Source organism: Podospora anserina, chromosome 7 (assembly GCF_000226545.1).
Source record: "Podospora anserina S mat+ genomic DNA chromosome 7, supercontig 1".
NCBI lineage: Eukaryota > Fungi > Ascomycota > Sordariomycetes > Sordariales > Podosporaceae > Podospora > Podospora anserina.
In genome coordinates this window covers 1913239-1929255 of record NW_001914854.1, presented here as the reverse complement: position 1 = coordinate 1929255, position 16017 = coordinate 1913239, and the positions used below count along the sequence as shown (strand labels likewise).

The 16017-nt window shown below is 51.2% G+C and overlaps 4 protein-coding genes across 4 annotated transcripts, besides 2 other annotated features; 2 read left to right on the top strand and 2 right to left on the bottom strand.

The window, feature by feature from the left end:
* The first annotated feature begins 400 nt into the window (after positions 1-400).
* Positions 401-643: a long terminal repeat (lechriodus).
* A 129-nt stretch (positions 644-772) lies between these two features.
* PODANS_7_7330 (uncharacterized protein) lies at positions 773-2501 on the bottom strand (the record flags this gene model as incomplete). Its single annotated transcript, XM_001908057.1, has 4 exons — positions 773-1566; positions 1639-1664; positions 1703-2086; positions 2140-2501. The coding sequence occupies 4 exons, from the start codon at positions 2499-2501 to the stop codon at positions 773-775; spliced, it is 1566 nt and encodes a 521-aa protein (XP_001908092.1).
* Positions 2502-2930: 429 nt separating this feature from the next.
* Positions 2931-3641, top strand: PODANS_7_7325 (uncharacterized protein; the record flags this gene model as incomplete). Its single annotated transcript, XM_001908056.1, has 1 exon — positions 2931-3641. The coding sequence occupies one exon, from the start codon at positions 2931-2933 to the stop codon at positions 3639-3641; it is 711 nt and encodes a 236-aa protein (XP_001908091.1).
* Positions 3642-4409: 768 nt separating this feature from the next.
* Positions 4410-4501: a repeat region (rgion duplique sur le chromosome 5).
* Positions 4502-4956: 455 nt separating this feature from the next.
* On the bottom strand, positions 4957-5534 carry PODANS_7_7320 (uncharacterized protein; the record flags this gene model as incomplete). Its single annotated transcript, XM_001908055.1, has 3 exons — positions 4957-5052; positions 5119-5198; positions 5273-5534. The coding sequence occupies 3 exons, from the start codon at positions 5532-5534 to the stop codon at positions 4957-4959; spliced, it is 438 nt and encodes a 145-aa protein (XP_001908090.1).
* Positions 5535-7012: 1478 nt separating this feature from the next.
* On the top strand, positions 7013-13541 carry PODANS_7_7310 (uncharacterized protein; the record flags this gene model as incomplete). The annotated part of the gene is made up of 9 exons (XM_001908054.1): positions 7013-7378; positions 7446-8865; positions 8916-10100; positions 10163-10257; positions 10380-10510; positions 10576-10679; positions 10955-11941; positions 12120-12188; positions 13216-13541. The coding sequence occupies 9 exons, from the start codon at positions 7013-7015 to the stop codon at positions 13539-13541; spliced, it is 4683 nt and encodes a 1560-aa protein (XP_001908089.1).
* Positions 13542-16017: the final 2476 nt, after the last annotated feature.

Below are 16017 nucleotides of genomic sequence, written 5' to 3'. Positions count from 1 at the left end.
GCTCTTTTCTGTGTAGCATTGAGAATAGCATAACACGGTTACCGGTTTGCTACATACATGCTCTTGATTGTTTCACTCTGTGTGGTTTATCCTCGCAATACTCTTGTCGATAACACCATTGATCTTTTCTGCCCTGATAGCATGAAGATACACCATTCACGAAGTACACACCCCCCCCTTCGAGGGAGCTCGCCCTGCTCTGTTCCCTCAGTGTTTACGGAGAGTCAGCAGACCGTTGGTAGCTCGGGTTATTCATTAACTCGACGACTCTGGGAGCGCATGTTGAGAAGGAAGGAGCCACCGTCAAAAGGAAGGAGCCACCGTCAGAAGGAAGGAGCCACCGTCAGAAGGAAGGAGCCAACGTCCAAAAGGAAGGGGCCAAATGTTGAGAAGGAAAGACCCAACCACGGTATATATACTAGGTCCCTTTTACTCCTTCCAACAGCAGCTCGAACATCTTGACCAGAGCGCCACTTTGTGGTCAGGTCAAATGGTCAAGGTGTAAAAGCTGCTGTTACCGCCCCCCCCCCCCGCCGGGGGACCTATAACCCCCGAGTTCGATTCCGAAGTAAAACCTTCCCGGAGGGTTTTCGTAGCCGGCCACCTTTTAAAGGTTGGCCGGTGAGCTTTTTGCTTTTTTTCTCCACTTTTTGGTTGTTGTTCTTTCTTACAACCTTTTTTTTTTCTCAGAAGCTATCCTGACACGAAAAGAATCAACCACCACGACTTTTCAAAGTGTTTTTCTTCTTTGGTGTTTGTTTACATCGAGAGATCAATCATCCTCCCCGCTATCACTCCCACCACTCCAGCCCTCATGGTACTCCTCCGCCATTTCCGCCAAATCATTCCCCAGCATCTCCCTGTCCTCCAGCCCTACGCTCTTGATCACCGTGTCCTTCAGCTTTCTCAACCTAGTACAGACGCTCGAGTCGGTCGACAAGCTGGTTGTGATCTTGACCTTGACCTCCGCTCCCTCATTCTCCTCCTCTTCATCCTTTTCAACAGTGAAAATCGCGGGAAACGAATCCAAAATCGGGAACGCCAGCTCAGTGGCATAAGTCTTGGTTATCGGCTCGTAAGAGCTCTTGCGGATACGTCGGCCTTTTTCATCGAGTTCCTCGCCTTCTTTGCCGGATGTTTCCGAGGGGGAGAACCCGCGGGAGGTGAGCAGCTGGCTGAAGACTCTTGGTGTTCTTTGGTTTTGGTTTCGAATGGAGTAGACGTCTATTTGGTCTGCTGCTGAGGAGGAAAGTCTAATGTCGAGTTGGATCCCCTCGGAAAAGTCACTGATGGGGGAGGAGTTGATTGAGAATTGTAGCCCGGCAACCTTTTGCTTGCCGGTTAGATCCAGAGTTTCGATGATGGTGTTGAGGGTTTCCTTCTTTTGGCCTCGGAGACGGGAGGGGAGGAGGGCGGATTCTACTGCTGAGGAGAACAAAGCTGTTGTGTGCCAGGGGGAGGTGGGGTCGAAGTTGGTGAGGGAGGGGGGTAAGAGGGAGGGGAGGGAGAGGGGGACGAGGATGGAGGAGTGGTTGTAGAGTTCGGTGAAGGAGCGGGATTTATTGGCTAGGCGGAGGAGACGTTTATCCTGTCGAGGTTAGTACATGGGTAAGAAAGATGAGGAAGATAGAAACGTACCCGTGGCATGGTTTTGAGTGGTGATTCTAGCCCCCAAGTCCAGATAGCTATCTTTGCGCCGTACTCATCCCTGATCCTCTCCAGGTATCTGGATCCAAAACCTCCCCAAGCATCGTCTACCCCCATAAACACTTGAAATCCCTGCATAAAGTCTGCCTCTTCGGCGAAATACCTCAGATCGCGGTCCAGGAGGTCGTGCTCTTTGTCAAGCTCCCTAAACAACTCCTCTCCAGTGCTGAACTGCTCGAAAGGCTGGATCGTCGACGCTACCTCAAACTCATTCAGCTGCACGACTGACCGTGGGTGGTAGTACAACCGCGAGAAATCAGAAAAGCATCTCACTGTGTCGGGGGTAGGTCTGGGAGGTGGGAGGCCAGAGTTCAGAGCTTCTGTGTAGGGTGAAGGCTGAATGGGGTCGGCCTTTTGGAGGACTGTCTTTCCGGGCCTACTGGACGATCAGAATCTGTTTGTCGTGGAGTGAGATATGTCAGTGAGGCTCACCATACTCCAGACGCCGTCGGGTTCAAGTCCAACTGGGTGGGATCAGGCTCCTCGCCCTCGATTTCATAAAGCGCATTGATCTTCTTCATCGAACCAAACGCCCCCTTCAAATCATAGATCACCGTCCGCGGCATAAACGTCTCCGTTTTGCCATCTGGAGAGAGCCCGGGGCGGAAGTGCACATCGTGGTCGATGAGGGGCTCGTCGTTCTCTAAGTAGGTGAAGTATGATTCCTGTATAGTTTGTAAGCTTCTCATGATGTTGTTGACAGGCGCAGGGATGAAGTGTACTTGGGTATTCCAGAAGTGAGTGGCGAGATAGTTGCTCTGCTGCCCCAGTTGCAGGGTGATGATTTCGTGCATTTTTGAGGTATATCTCTATCTAGCGCCCAAGTTTCTCTTATGGCCCAGTAATTAGGGACAAGAAAGTCAGGAAATGTCGACTTTGTTGTTGATGCAAAGTGAAGTGGAGTTTTGGGCTTCAGTGAGTGGCATGGGGTTGGTGGGAATGACGAAGTTTGAGTTATTGAGAGTGAGAAAGCATAACCCTAACCCTTCCCCTTTTCAACTTCATGGAAACTCCAAGACAGACAGAAGCCAGAGGGAAAGTATAAAGAGTAATTTGTGGGAAAGCGCCTCTGATGCCTACAGCGGGTCCAAAGGAGAACTGGTGGCACCAAACTTTAAAATTCCAAGTTTGATTTATTATTATTGCTACTCTGTTCAGAGAAACTTCTCGCCGATCAACGTTCCAGTAACATCCTACCTATCTGAAAAGGAATACGCAGCAAGATGGCGCCTATCTCGCAACACTCCTTCGTATCCACAGACACAATTGTGTCCCAGTCAACGGCGGTTATTCGTCAGAAACCGGAGAAAGAGCAAGGCGAGCTCGAATCCGAAACAGCCTCCACTCCGGAACATCCAGCACATTCGCAGGCAACCACTGGGCCCGAGCCCATTCCGCAACATCCCGACTTCTCGACGGAGGCCATTTTTGCCGAAATGAGTTGGCTTTCTCCCTACTGGAAGTCCCTGTTGGCCCCCTTGTGCGAGCCCGAGCTGACCGCGTGCAAGCCTCAATCGACATCGGTCCAGCAGATTGAAAATGACGAAATGATTCTTGCAATGAAGACTGAATGCCTAGACTCTCTGAAGGAATATGTACCAACCACGCAGATGTATGATACAAGATACTTCTTGGAGACCTTTGTCCACCATTTACCTCTCGAGGGAGGTAAGAATCTCATGAAGGAGATCATCAAGTTCTCCGTGACTCCCGAAAAGCTGCAACAGCTAAGAAATTTTCTTGCGGGCACGATTCTCAAGCCAGGTATGTTTAGGATCTTGACGTTTATGGGCTTATTTGAAAGGTTATTGACAATTATGCTCAATTTCAACCTGCCGACCAATCCAAAGTTGACCATGGCATCGGTAACTACAGGGCCGAGAGAGATTCCGCCTCAAGAAAGAAGCAGGAAGATCTTGAAGCGTCTTGTTTAAAGCGGGACGGGTACCGCTGTGTACTGAGAGGGGCTTATCAGGAACAGTACTCCATGACCCAACTGTCCGCACATGAGAAGACGAGACAGTATTGGGAGGAGCACACTGTGGCACACATATTGCCACACGTACTTGGGGAATTTTGACGAGAAAAACGTTGAATAGGTGGGTGTGATAGCCCCAAGTCAAACGACACCTAGCTAATGTATTCGAATATAGACTCGCAGGATGGCTGTAACATGATGGGCTTTTGGGCGTTATTTTGGCATCATCAATCCCTAATACACGAATATAGCAAGTATCAACAAGGCGGAAGACGCCATCATGCTAGCCAAATACCTGCTGTTCAACGACTTCCGGTTTGGGTTTGAACCAACACGCGAGGTAAGTCCAGCTATAAAAGATCTCCAGCTTCTGGTTGCTAAAGAAGTGGACAACAGCCTCACACCTATCGCGTGCATGTCTTCGAGAGCGGTATTGGTCACTATCAGCTGAGCATGGAACCTCGAAGCGTCACCTTTAGACAGAATGATGCTCGCAACCCTGTGCCGCTTCCAGATCCCAACCTGTTGAGAGTTCATTATGCTCTGGGAAAGATGTTCAACCTAAGTCAAGAGAATACCTGTGTATAGCCTCCACAACTGACTTACTAAACAGACCGAGCCATGCCTGAACTGGAACTTGAGAATCCAAGAGTAGGCCTCAAAAGATGCCTAGTCACGTTGTGGACAAGATAACTGGTACTGCAAAATACTGAACCAGGCCCTAAAAGATAGTTAATAGACCTCTTAGCTATCTTTTGAGGCGTACTAATTATCCTTTAAGGCCTGTTCTTCTTCTAGAAAGGGGTAGGTTAACAATAATTATATGGTATACCGACGACGTGCTAGTCAACAGGCCCGAAGAGACCAAGGTACTTCTTGCACAATAATATCGATCCCTATTGACTACCTTATTACGCCTTAAATGGCTGTTTGGCGTGGCCACGAGGAAGAGACAAGTCCAATGGCTACCTAAGAACAAAACACACATGACGTGATATTTACAGCCGGCATCTGGGTGTGTGATATACACAGTGTTTTTCCGTGAAACAGGATGCTAGCGGCAAAGTCAGAGTGAAAAACTAAAGACACATATCTAGTATCCGTACATCCATATTCTTCAGTGAACGACTTTGCAGACAAGAGGTGGGCACCAGAGGTGTTATGCTTGTCATTGATGTAGATACTGCTACTATAAACATCAACAACTCTTCATCCTCTCATAAAAGCCCCGACCAACCCCAACCACTCCCAATCTACAACCTCTCCCCCAGTCAAGCCTTCTCGCCCTGTATCGTAGCAACAACCCGGCGACTATGCTTGGCGGCTCTAAACTCGAGATACCAGATCCCCTGCCACGTTCCGGTGCACTATTTCAACTCATTAGCATCATTTCGCCCCTTTCCCTCCACTCACCACAACCAGTCAAGACTCACCAGTTTCCCATCCTTGATCGGAATAGTAACACTAGCCCCAATCAAAGCACTCTTGACATGAGCAGGCATGTCATCCAGCCCTACGTTAGGTACCCCCATACATGTCAGCTCTCCCACCATCCCTTTTTGGTCTTCATCCCAGAAACAAACTCACCCTCAGCATCATGCCTATAAAGCGCCTCCCCCTTCGGCCCTTGCTCCGGCACAATCTTATCCAACGCATCACTCATATCCGCCCTGACATCCTCGTCCCAATTCTCATTCAGACTCAACGCGCAGGAGGTGTGCTGGATAAACAGGTTCAACAAGCCCACTTTGTAGTTTTTGATCTCGGGAAGTTCCTTGATGATGGTGTCGGTGATGAGGTATGAGCCGCGAGAGCGGGAGGGGAGGGTGAATTGTTTTTGGGTCCACATTGTTACTGCTGAGGGGGGGGAATGGTAGCTTGTGGGGGTGTTGTGGTGGGAGGGGAAGAGGAAGGAGAAGGGGAGGTTCCAGAGGGTGTGGAAGAGGGAGGGGAAGAACGCTAGGAAGAGGATGGAGATGAAGAGGAGGGTGGGGAGTTGGGATTGGGAGGGGATTTTCAGGGGGGGTAGAGATGGGGAAATAAGTGGTTTGGAGGTTGTGGATTGGCCGGTTGGGGAGAGGGATTCCAGGGGGATAGAATCGCTTTCGTTGTATGTTGGTGGTGGTGATGGTGAGCGTTGTGGTGGTGTCGAGCGAGGCATGCTTTCTAGAATGGATGGTGAGGGAGGAGGGGCTTTCTCCAACGTCATTGCAGGGGGGTGCCCTAATGGTGGGGTAGGTGTGACGGCGGGACCGGAAGCCGTTATCGATATGGTGTGTGAAAGAATAAACCGTGGAAGTTTTGTCAAGATGGGAATGACAAGCTTGCAAAGTTCTCGACTGAAGAGGTACGTAGCAAATATGGAACTGGTTGGATTGGCTTAGCTTCGATTGTAATTAGCATTGCTATGGCATTTGCAAGTGGTTGCGTCAACTTTGCTCTGAAGAGCACATCAGTGGATGTGTCGGCATAAGACGCCCCGACCACGTCCCAGAGCGCCGGTTCTTCCCCGCAACATGTCACGGAAAAGACAGATTGTGAAGTGGAAAGAAGCATTCCATATTACCAATCGTGTACTGCGTACCACGAGGCAGAGAGCTGCTGTCGTCACACCGGACACTGGCCACCGGCACCGTGGTGAGGCAAAGCTTGAGATGGATGGAAAATGGGACAGCGGTTGCTGGTGGGGTGAAAGCTCCGACGTCGGGTGGGGCACCCTGTGAGCTGTTAGGCAGGTACATGGCTTGGCATCCGGATAAGAGGGAAAAGAGAGCAGTTGCAGCCAATTGTCGGATGCCAAAAGTCCCCCGCTAGCCGCATGACCTGGGGCCGTGAACACTTTGATAGCTGCATGCAGCTTAGCTCGGCTGCATCTCCAGGCTCCCCCTGTCGATAACTGCCAGAAAGACCCCCAGGGCCCCAGAACTTGCTGACATATTCAAGGGCGCGTTTGTTGGCTGCCAGGCGAAGCTTGTCCTCTTTTCTCGGTTTTTCTTCTTGCCGACGAAGGATCCTTCATTGATTCCTTGCCCCTCGAACCTCAATTGTCTCCTGTTGGCCGAGCCAGCCCAGTAGCTGTCGACTTGATCGCATCGCTTTTCTCGGTTTTGCGCCCGTGCCTTGCCGGTGCCGAGATCGCCAAACTCCGTGAACGTCATCCATATCCGCCCCGCGAAGCCGCCGCCGATACCAGGGCTAGTTTCGAGACTTCACTGCCCGCCATTGAAGTCCAGTTTTCGGCGCATTTTGGGGGAAGTCGTGGAGGAGAGGAAGGCCTGATATGACGTCTGCGCCTAAGTTCCTAAGACGGCAATAATATCTGTGCCAATGGACGAGGCCGTGGCTCGCTTTGGTGACGGCCTGCAGCAGGTCTTGTCACCGCAACCGCAACAGTCGTCGCAAAAGATTCTCTTTGAGACCGGATCGTTTACAGGATACCATTCCCTCTCTTCTGGGTTTGGCCATGGGTATCTGAGCGCGGAAAGGACTTTGAGACAGCCGTTATGTGGAAATGAAGAAGGTTGGGGTCCCTTGAGCCCCTTTCGATGGGACTTTACGCCTTGCTTTATCGATGTCTGGGTGGCTTCTGTTGCTGCATTTGGAATCATTGCTGGGTCATTGGCCATCGGGTGGTTGATCAAATGGAGGAAACCAAATCCAGTTTCCAAGGATTGGCACTTTTGGACCAAGCAGGTAGGTTGCGAAAGCCTGGATGGACATGAATGTAAGGTGACGGATGTTGCGCTGACATTGCGCATAGGTATTGCTCGGTCTCATCATCGCCAACGTTGCGGTTCAACTTGCGTTCCAAATCATCAGTTATCCCGGTATCTGGTACGGCGACTTTAGAGTGTACACAACCGTCGCAACTATCGTGTCTCTCGGTGTGGTTTTCACCATCCAATGGCTCGAGCACGAAAGACTGCGAAACGCCAACGGTGTCGTCCTCTTCTACTGGCTATTTCTTATCATCGCCCTCTCCGTCAAACTTCGATCTCTGATCTCGCAGCAGATCTTTGCCAGCAACCTGCCCTACTTTATCACCTATTGCGTCGGCTTTGGCCTTTCGATTGCCGAGTTTTTCTTTGAGTGGTTGTGGCCCAAGAAGAACTCTACATACGAGGCTCTGGTAGACGAAGAGGAGTGTCCTGTGGAATACGCCACTGTCTTTTCCCTTCTTACCTTCTCGTGGATGACGCCACTTATGAAGTACGGTTACTCGACTTTCCTGACAGAGGAGGATCTTTGGGGTCTTTCCAAGACAGATACCACAAAGGCCACGGGTGAGGCGTTTGCCACTGCCTGGGAGCACCAACTCAAGACTCGCAAGAACCCGTCCATTTGGTTGGCGCTTATTCGTGCTTATGGTGGTCCTTATATGCTCGCTGCTCTGTTCAAAATTGGCAACGATATCTCGCAGTTTACCCAGCCCCAGCTGTTGAAGTATCTGCTCTCTTTTGTCGACTCCTGGAACCTTCCTGGCGTGGAGCGCCAGCCCGTGATCAAGGGCGCATCGATCGCTCTGGGTATGTTTGCTATCGCTGTCTTCCAGACCACCATGATCCACCAGTATTTCCAGCTTGCTTTCGTTACCGGTATGAGGATCAAGGGTGGCTTGACCTCGGCAATCTACAAGAAGTCATTGAGACTTTCGAACGAGGGCCGCAAGAGCAAGACCACCGGAGACATTGTCAACTATATGGCGGTGGACGCCCAGCGGCTGCAGGATCTTACGCAGTTCGCCCAGCAGCTGTGGTCTGCCCCTTTCCAGATTATCATCTGCTTGGCCTCGCTATACCAGCTCGTCGGATGGTCTATGCTTGCGGGTGTTGGTGTCATGATCGTCATGATTCCGATCAATGGCATGATTGCAAAGTTCATGAAGAATTTGCAAAAGAAGCAAATGAAGAACAAGGACGCCAGGAGTCGACTCATTGCCGAGATTGTGAACAACATGAAGAGCATCAAGTTGTATGCCTGGGGTGCGGCCTTTATGAACAGGCTCAACTACATCAGAAACGATCAGGAGCTCAAGAACCTGCGCAGAATTGGTGCTGGCCAGGCCTTTGCCAACTTTACATGGTCCTCGACACCCTTCTTGGTGTCCTGCTCGACATTTGCGGTGTTTGTCTTCTCTGGCGACAAGCCCCTGACCACCGACATCGTCTTCCCCTGCTTGGGTGTGTATCATTCTTCAACTTCTCACAGTACTTGAGCTAACCTTTCATAGCCCTCTTTAACCTTCTCACTTTTCCTCTGGCGGTTCTACCCATGGTCATTACCTCCATTATCGAAGCCAGTGTTGCTGTCGGTCGCCTTACCTCGTTCCTCACCGCCGAAGAGATCCAGCCTGATGCTGTTATTGTCAAGCCAGCAGCTGAAGAGCTCGGCGAGGAGACTGTCACCATTCGCGATGCTTCCTTTTCTTGGAACCGCCACGAAAACAAGGACGTCTTGCACGATGTCAATTTCTCTGCTCACAAGGGAGAGCTGTCCTGCATCGTAGGCCGTGTCGGAGCAGGCAAGAGCTCTTTCCTGCAGAGTGTCCTTGGCGACCTCTGGAAGGTCAAGGGCGATGTTGAGATCAGAGGCTCAATCGCCTACGTCAGCCAGACCTCTTGGATCATGAATGCTACTGTCAAGGAAAACATCATCTTCGGCTATCGTTATGACTCCAATTTCTACGAAAGGACCGTCAAGGCCTGCGCTTTGCTCGATGACTTTGCTCAGCTTCCTGACGGCGACGAAACCGTGGTGGGAGAGCGCGGCATTTCTCTCAGCGGTGGCCAAAAGGCCCGTGTCGCCTTAGCCAGAGCTGTTTACGCGAGAGCTGATATTTACTTGATGGACGACTGCCTATCCGCTGTGGACTCTCATGTCGGACGTCACATTATCGATAACGTCCTTGGCCCCAAGGGTCTTCTGAGCTCCAAAACAAGAATCCTCGCCACGAACTCGATTCCAGTCTTGATCCAATCTGACTACATTTGCATGCTCAAGGATGGCGAGATCGCCGAGAAGGGAACCTACAGGCAGCTTGTTGCTATGAAGGGCTTGGTCTTTGATCTTATCAAAACCGCTGGCCAAGACAGCTCTGGGCCGAGCTCCCAATCTGTATCCCCCACAGACAGCGGCAGCGAAACATCTACCATCATTGATGCCGAGGGCAGCAGCCAAGAAAAAGATACTATCGAGGAAGCCCAGGAAGGGTTGAGTATGCTCCAGTCTATCAAACCAGGTCCCAGTCAATCGTCCCCCTCGAAACCCAAGGCTAGGACGGGCAGCAACACCACCCTCAGACGTGCCAGTGCCGCCAGCTTCAGGGGCCCAAGGGGCAAGCTCACCGACGAGGAGAACCCTAGCAGGACCAAGCAGGCAAAGGAGCACTCCGAACAGGGCAAAGTCAAGTGGTCAGGTACGTCATTGTTAACTTCTCTAATCTTGGTATCGTCGATCGCGGTGCTAATATTGTTCCAGTTTACACCGAGTATGCCAAAACTGCTAATCTCGCAGCCGTTGGTGTCTACCTGATCACACTCATCGCTGCTCAAACTGCGGGAATTGGTGAGTCAATGTGTCTCCTTCCACTTTGCATACCGACGATATATAGCTGCTTCGTTGTTTACACCCCTGGATGTGCCTCCTGCTAACTCTGATGACGCAGGCGGGAATCTGTGGCTCAAGAGCTGGTCAGACGAGAACACCAAGAACGGCTCCAATCTCAATGCTGGCAGGTATCTTGGCTTCTATCTCGTGTTCGGCGTCGGCGCTGCCGCCCTTACCGTGGTGCAAACGCTTGTTCTTTGGATCTTCTGCTCTATTGAGGTGAGTGAGATTGACGATGGCGATGCAGGCGAACCAAGCATCATGCTCACAGGTGGTTCGCATAGGCATCGAGAAAGTTGCACGAGAGGATGGCAACGGCGATCTTCAGGTCGCCCATGTCCTTTTTCGACGTCACACCGGCCGGCCGCATTCTCAATAGGTTCTCAAGGTACGTATCCTGTTGCTTCTTCTTAGGGCCTTGTTTGTCCGGTTATGTCCCTCGGCTCTCCCCGTTCTTGCTCCTGTTCGCCGATAGAAGCGTGGCACAAGCTACTGTTGTATGAGACGGGAGAATCGAGTGGCTCCGGTGGGTTGGGCAACACTAGTGGGCATGTTGTGTTCCGTTACTGTTACGTATCTTGCAGGCTGTCCAACAGCGGAGCAGAAGGGGCGGTCTGCCTTTAGCGAGGGTTGCTCAGATTGTGCTAACTCGACCCTTACATAGTGACATCTATCGTGTCGACGAGGTGATTGCCCGGACCTTCAACATGTTGTTCAACAACCTGGCAAAGTCCGCCTTCACGCTAGTCATGATCTCGGTCACTGTACCTCCCTTCATTGCCCTGATAGTTCCCCTCAGCGCCATGTACATCTTCATCCAGCGGTACTACCTGCGCACATCCCGTGAGCTCAAGAGACTTGACAGCGTGAGCCGAAGTCCTATCTATGCGCACTTTCAAGAGTCACTCGGCGGTGTCTCGACCATCCGAGCGTACCGTCAGCAGGACAGGTTCGAGGTCGATAACGAGTGGAGGGTAGATGCCAATTTGCGAGCTTACTTCCCCTCCATCAGCGCCAACAGATGGTTGGCGGTGAGACTCGAGTTTATTGGCGCCGTAGTGATTCTGGCCGCCGCTGGCTTCGCCGTCATGTCGGTCGTCAATGGCAGCGGGCTGTCGGCAGGATGGGTTGGTTTTGCCATGTCTTATGCCCTGCAGATTACCACGTCCCTCAACTGGATCGTCCGTCAGACGGTCGAGGTCGAGACCAACATTGTGTCTGTAGAGCGCGTGCTTGAATATGCCCAGCTGCCAAGCGAGGCCCCTGAAATCGTTCATCGCAATCGGCCGCCTGTCAGTTGGCCGGCCCGCGGCGAAGTCGAGTTCAACAACTACAGCACTCGTTACCGCGAGGGTCTTGATTTGGTTCTCAAGAACATTAACCTGGACATCAAGTCGCACGAGAAGATTGGTGTCGTGGGACGTACCGGAGCCGGTAAATCCTCGCTGACCCTAGCCCTCTTCAGGATCATCGAGCCCGACACGGGCAACATCACCATCGATGGCCTCAACACCTCAAGCATTGGCCTCTTGGATCTCAGACGTCGCCTGGCCATCATCCCTCAGGACGCCGCTCTATTCGAGGGCACTGTTCGGGACAACCTCGACCCCGGCCACGTCCACGATGACACCGAACTCTGGAGTGTTCTCGGTACGTTCATTTTGACATGTTACACTTACCACAGAGTGACATTGCCCCCCTATCTAGTTTCTATCCCCCCTCTTCGGTCTTTCCCCCCACCATCTCGGAGCTCACATGGGTTTTTCTGTTGACCTCTGATTTGCCTTGATGACGGGAACACAAGACTAACAATCTGTTTGCTGCACAGAACATGCCCGGCTAAAGGACCACGTCGCTTCCATGGAGGGTGGTTTGGAGGCTAAGATTCACGAAGGAGGTAAGCACCACATATTTTCCCACGTGGTTTTCCCTATTGTCTCTGCGCTTTCTATCGGCTTTTCGCTTTCCCGCACTTGTGTTATTGTGCAACCCTCAGTGTTGGTGTTCTGCTGCCCGCTCTTCGGCATGGTGGCGGCGCGTTCGCGGCTAGCTGCATGTGCTGCTGCCACACCATATTCTTTGGGAACACATTTTCTTGATACGAAAGCGATATCTCTGTTGCTGCTTTCCTTGCGTTGCGCGTTCTGCATGACGGACAGATGAAGCATGCCGTCATCTGCGCGTGTAACAGCGGATGGATTGGGATGGATGGGATGGGATGGGATGAGACGGAAGGAGACATGAAGAGCGATGAGGCGTAGAAGGACGGGAAGAGGAGTTCGGTGCTTCGCTCGCCGTCTGCTCTTGTTCTTTCTCTGTCTATTCCGTCTCTCCGTCGTATACACGATCCAATCCTTCCCCCTGCATGATCGCCGAGAGTGTGTAGGAGGGTGTGTTGGACACACAAGCTGGCCGGACTCCGAAGGGCATTGCGACGGCAACATCAAGAAACCTGCCTGTGTGCTGCTGCTTAGGAATCATGAATTGCTCACCGACTACACCTTTACCTTTTGCACCCCCTCCTTCACTCCCTACCTTAATCACCTTGCCTTATACCCCCTCTGTACCCCAGCCCCCCCGAAATGCAAGGATCATGGGGGGGGGGGGGGGGGGGGCAAGGGTGGAGGGGTTATCACACCCACAATCTGCCGGCAGGGCGATAAAGCAGAGCAGCAACAACTGGGAGTAATGAGCATCCCAAACTTTCAGAATCGCCAACGGTCAAACGCCAAGTTTGGGCCTTTTCATTCACCGTGTGGGGTCTATCACACCGGCGCGAGTTTGGCTGCAGGATCAAGCTTAACAAGCCTCTCTCTCTCACACACACACAAACTTGGGAACAGCATTCATTGGCCGCCTCTTCTTTCTCTCTTTGTCCCACACCCCTTTACCCACCGTTTACTAACCCTTTTTCTTCTTTTCAGGATCCAACCTATCCCAAGGCCAACGCCAACTAGTCTCCCTTGCAAGAGCCATGCTCACCCCGTCTAACATTTTGGTTTTGGATGAAGCCACTGCCGCGGTGGACGTCCAGACTGATGCGCTGTTGCAGAACACGCTGAGGGGACCATTGTTTGCGAACAGGACGATTATCACTGTGGCGCACAGGATTAATACTATTTTGGATAGTGATAGAGTCGTGGTGTTGGAGAGGGGGGAGGTGGTGGAGTTTGATACGCCTGAGAGGTTGATAGAGAAGAGGGGGGTATTTTATGGGTTGGTTAGGGAGGCGGGGTTGGCGGAGGAGTAAGGCCAAAGGACTGGCTGAAGGGGAGGACACTTGGGGAAGGGGAGACACGGGCTGTCTGAAGGGGAAGATGGGGAAAAGAGTGGTGCTATGTATAAAATGGGTTGTGGGGAGTTCAAGATTGATAAAAGGGGCTGCAGGAGTAGATATCATAAGCGGGGGTGGGGTTAAACATGTAAACAACACAACACATCATCATCATCATTCATGTCTAAAAGAATGAGGGAACAAAAATGATCAGTTATGATGAGATTTCGATTCTGATGGAGCGAGCTGTGAGATCCGGCAGGTTTGAGGGAGGGTAGGTTGCCGAGGAAAATGACAGAACTTTTGACAACCAACTCCCCCGATCTGTCACCACTCCTGCAGCCCTGATCTTTGATCGATCTTGAGGAGAGGGGGGGGAGGGGGGGGTTTCCTCGGGTTTTTTCTTCTTTTTTCTTTTTTCCTTCTTCTGAGGGTTGAAGCTTGATTTTCTGTGAGAAGAGAGTCATTTCGTTTCTTTTCATCCATCACCTGGGGCCTGTTCATAGTCAATCATCTACATGCCATGTACCTATATCCCTCACCTTTTTCCTCACGTTGATCGGTTTTGCCCTGTCGCATGATCGTTGGCCCTTTGGCGTCTACCTTTAGCGGTTCTTCTTTTTAAAATTCTCACACACCTGTTTCGAGTTCTTGTGCTTTTCATGATTCTTTTTCCTTCCCACCTCCCCGGCCCTTCTGACCCCTCTGTGCAGATGGTGATTCTTTTTCCTTTTGCTCTTTCCTGTTTCAATGGTGCCGTCTAATTTAGCACCCTTCCTTCTCATGTAGAAACTTGCCGACGGTGCATATCCCCCCAGATCGTATCCCCAACCAGTCACCAGGTCGGCGGTGCTGCCAGCATCTATCTATCTGCATGGACTGAAGCCCACCATCATCGTCAGATCATGTCACTTTTCATCCTCAAAACAGAAATAAAATGTGGAGAACATCGAGACCGACAGACCGGTTCGATGCAAGCCTCCTTTCTGTTTGGGCACCCTTGTTGGTTCGTTTCAATCTTGAGTTGGTGGTGGTGGTACCCCGCGAAGGATTTCCATCCCTTGCCTTGCTCTGCTTTACCTTCCCATGTCGTCGTGGACAAGATAACTGGTACTGCCGAGTAATTATTAGAAAAAAAATACATCTTGAAGGATATTCATTATGCCCAAAAGGATAGCGCCATCTATTCTGTCCACAGCAACATACCTTCTAATCGCGGCCCTTTTGCTCGTTTCGTCTCGCCTATCGTTTGCTTCCTTGTTGGCGACGCGTTCTAAGAAACAAAAAGACTCAAACGAGGAAGCGGTCAGCACCGTCCGTTTCCCAAAAGACATCAAGCTTATCGATCGAGATATGAAAACAGACATTGCTGATAACCAAATAAACGTCAGCAATAAAAACCGGAATCCCCCAAACCAGTAACCCGCCTTTACCCATCCGTACCTCAAATCTCACAGCTTTTTTGCGTACGCAGACATCAGAAGGTGTTGTACACCGCCGCACACTCCCTCCCAAAAAAGATGGTGTGCGGTCAGAGCAGAACCACACACTGTCCAGTCACACCCCAGACCCCCGTGAGCAATCTCGTGACCTATCCTTCCTGCCGTGTATCCCGATACTCCGAAAAAACCCATTAATCAAAAAGGCTGTGGGTGTGGTTGACAAAGCGGGATAGGCAGGGGGTGATGAGCTTCTGTTGGTGCCATGTTGTAACGAACCCCAAAAAATCACACAAGAACGGCCTGCAAGGATCTTGTTTGGATTAACCTTGGGAGGACAGTTAAGCGAGCTGGATGCTACACGAAAGAAAAAAAGCTGTTCCTGATTGATATGGCCGTTGAATATCATGAATATCAACAAGATGGCCGTCTCATCGACAAGGCGAGACTCTCTCCTTGGTTTCCTGGCAAAAGTGTACACCATGCTCTTGGGGAAAAAAAGTAAGCGTTAGGTTGCGTCGACTACGACACACAAAAGTGGAAAGGATAGGCCCTTCCAGTGTAGTATCAACACGGAAATCTGGAGTTCTTTGTGTAAGGGTCGTGGTGTGTACATGCGTGCGGCTGCGGTGGAGGCCATGATGGGATGGAGGGTAGTGATGAGATGATTGGTTTTCAGTCAAACCAAGCTAATAAAAGACATGTCCTTCTTGATAAGGGATTCAATCGTGGTCGGCGTGTGGACTATCCTCGCATGGGACGCGAGCCGGTATGATCTGACAAGGTGTGGATATGCCTTGATTTTGTCGTCTTGTAAATCGATTGTGACCGTTCCCCTCGTTTCGTGCCCTGACAGATGCCTCATCGATGCATGTTTAGAAAAAATGGCTTGACACGACGCACACGCAGCGGTTGTGTTACGTGGGCATGGATAGCCCCAACATCATTGCCATTTAAACGGCCATGAGCTGCTGATCACGCAGGCAGTCACAGGTGCGGGGATAAGGCCTCAT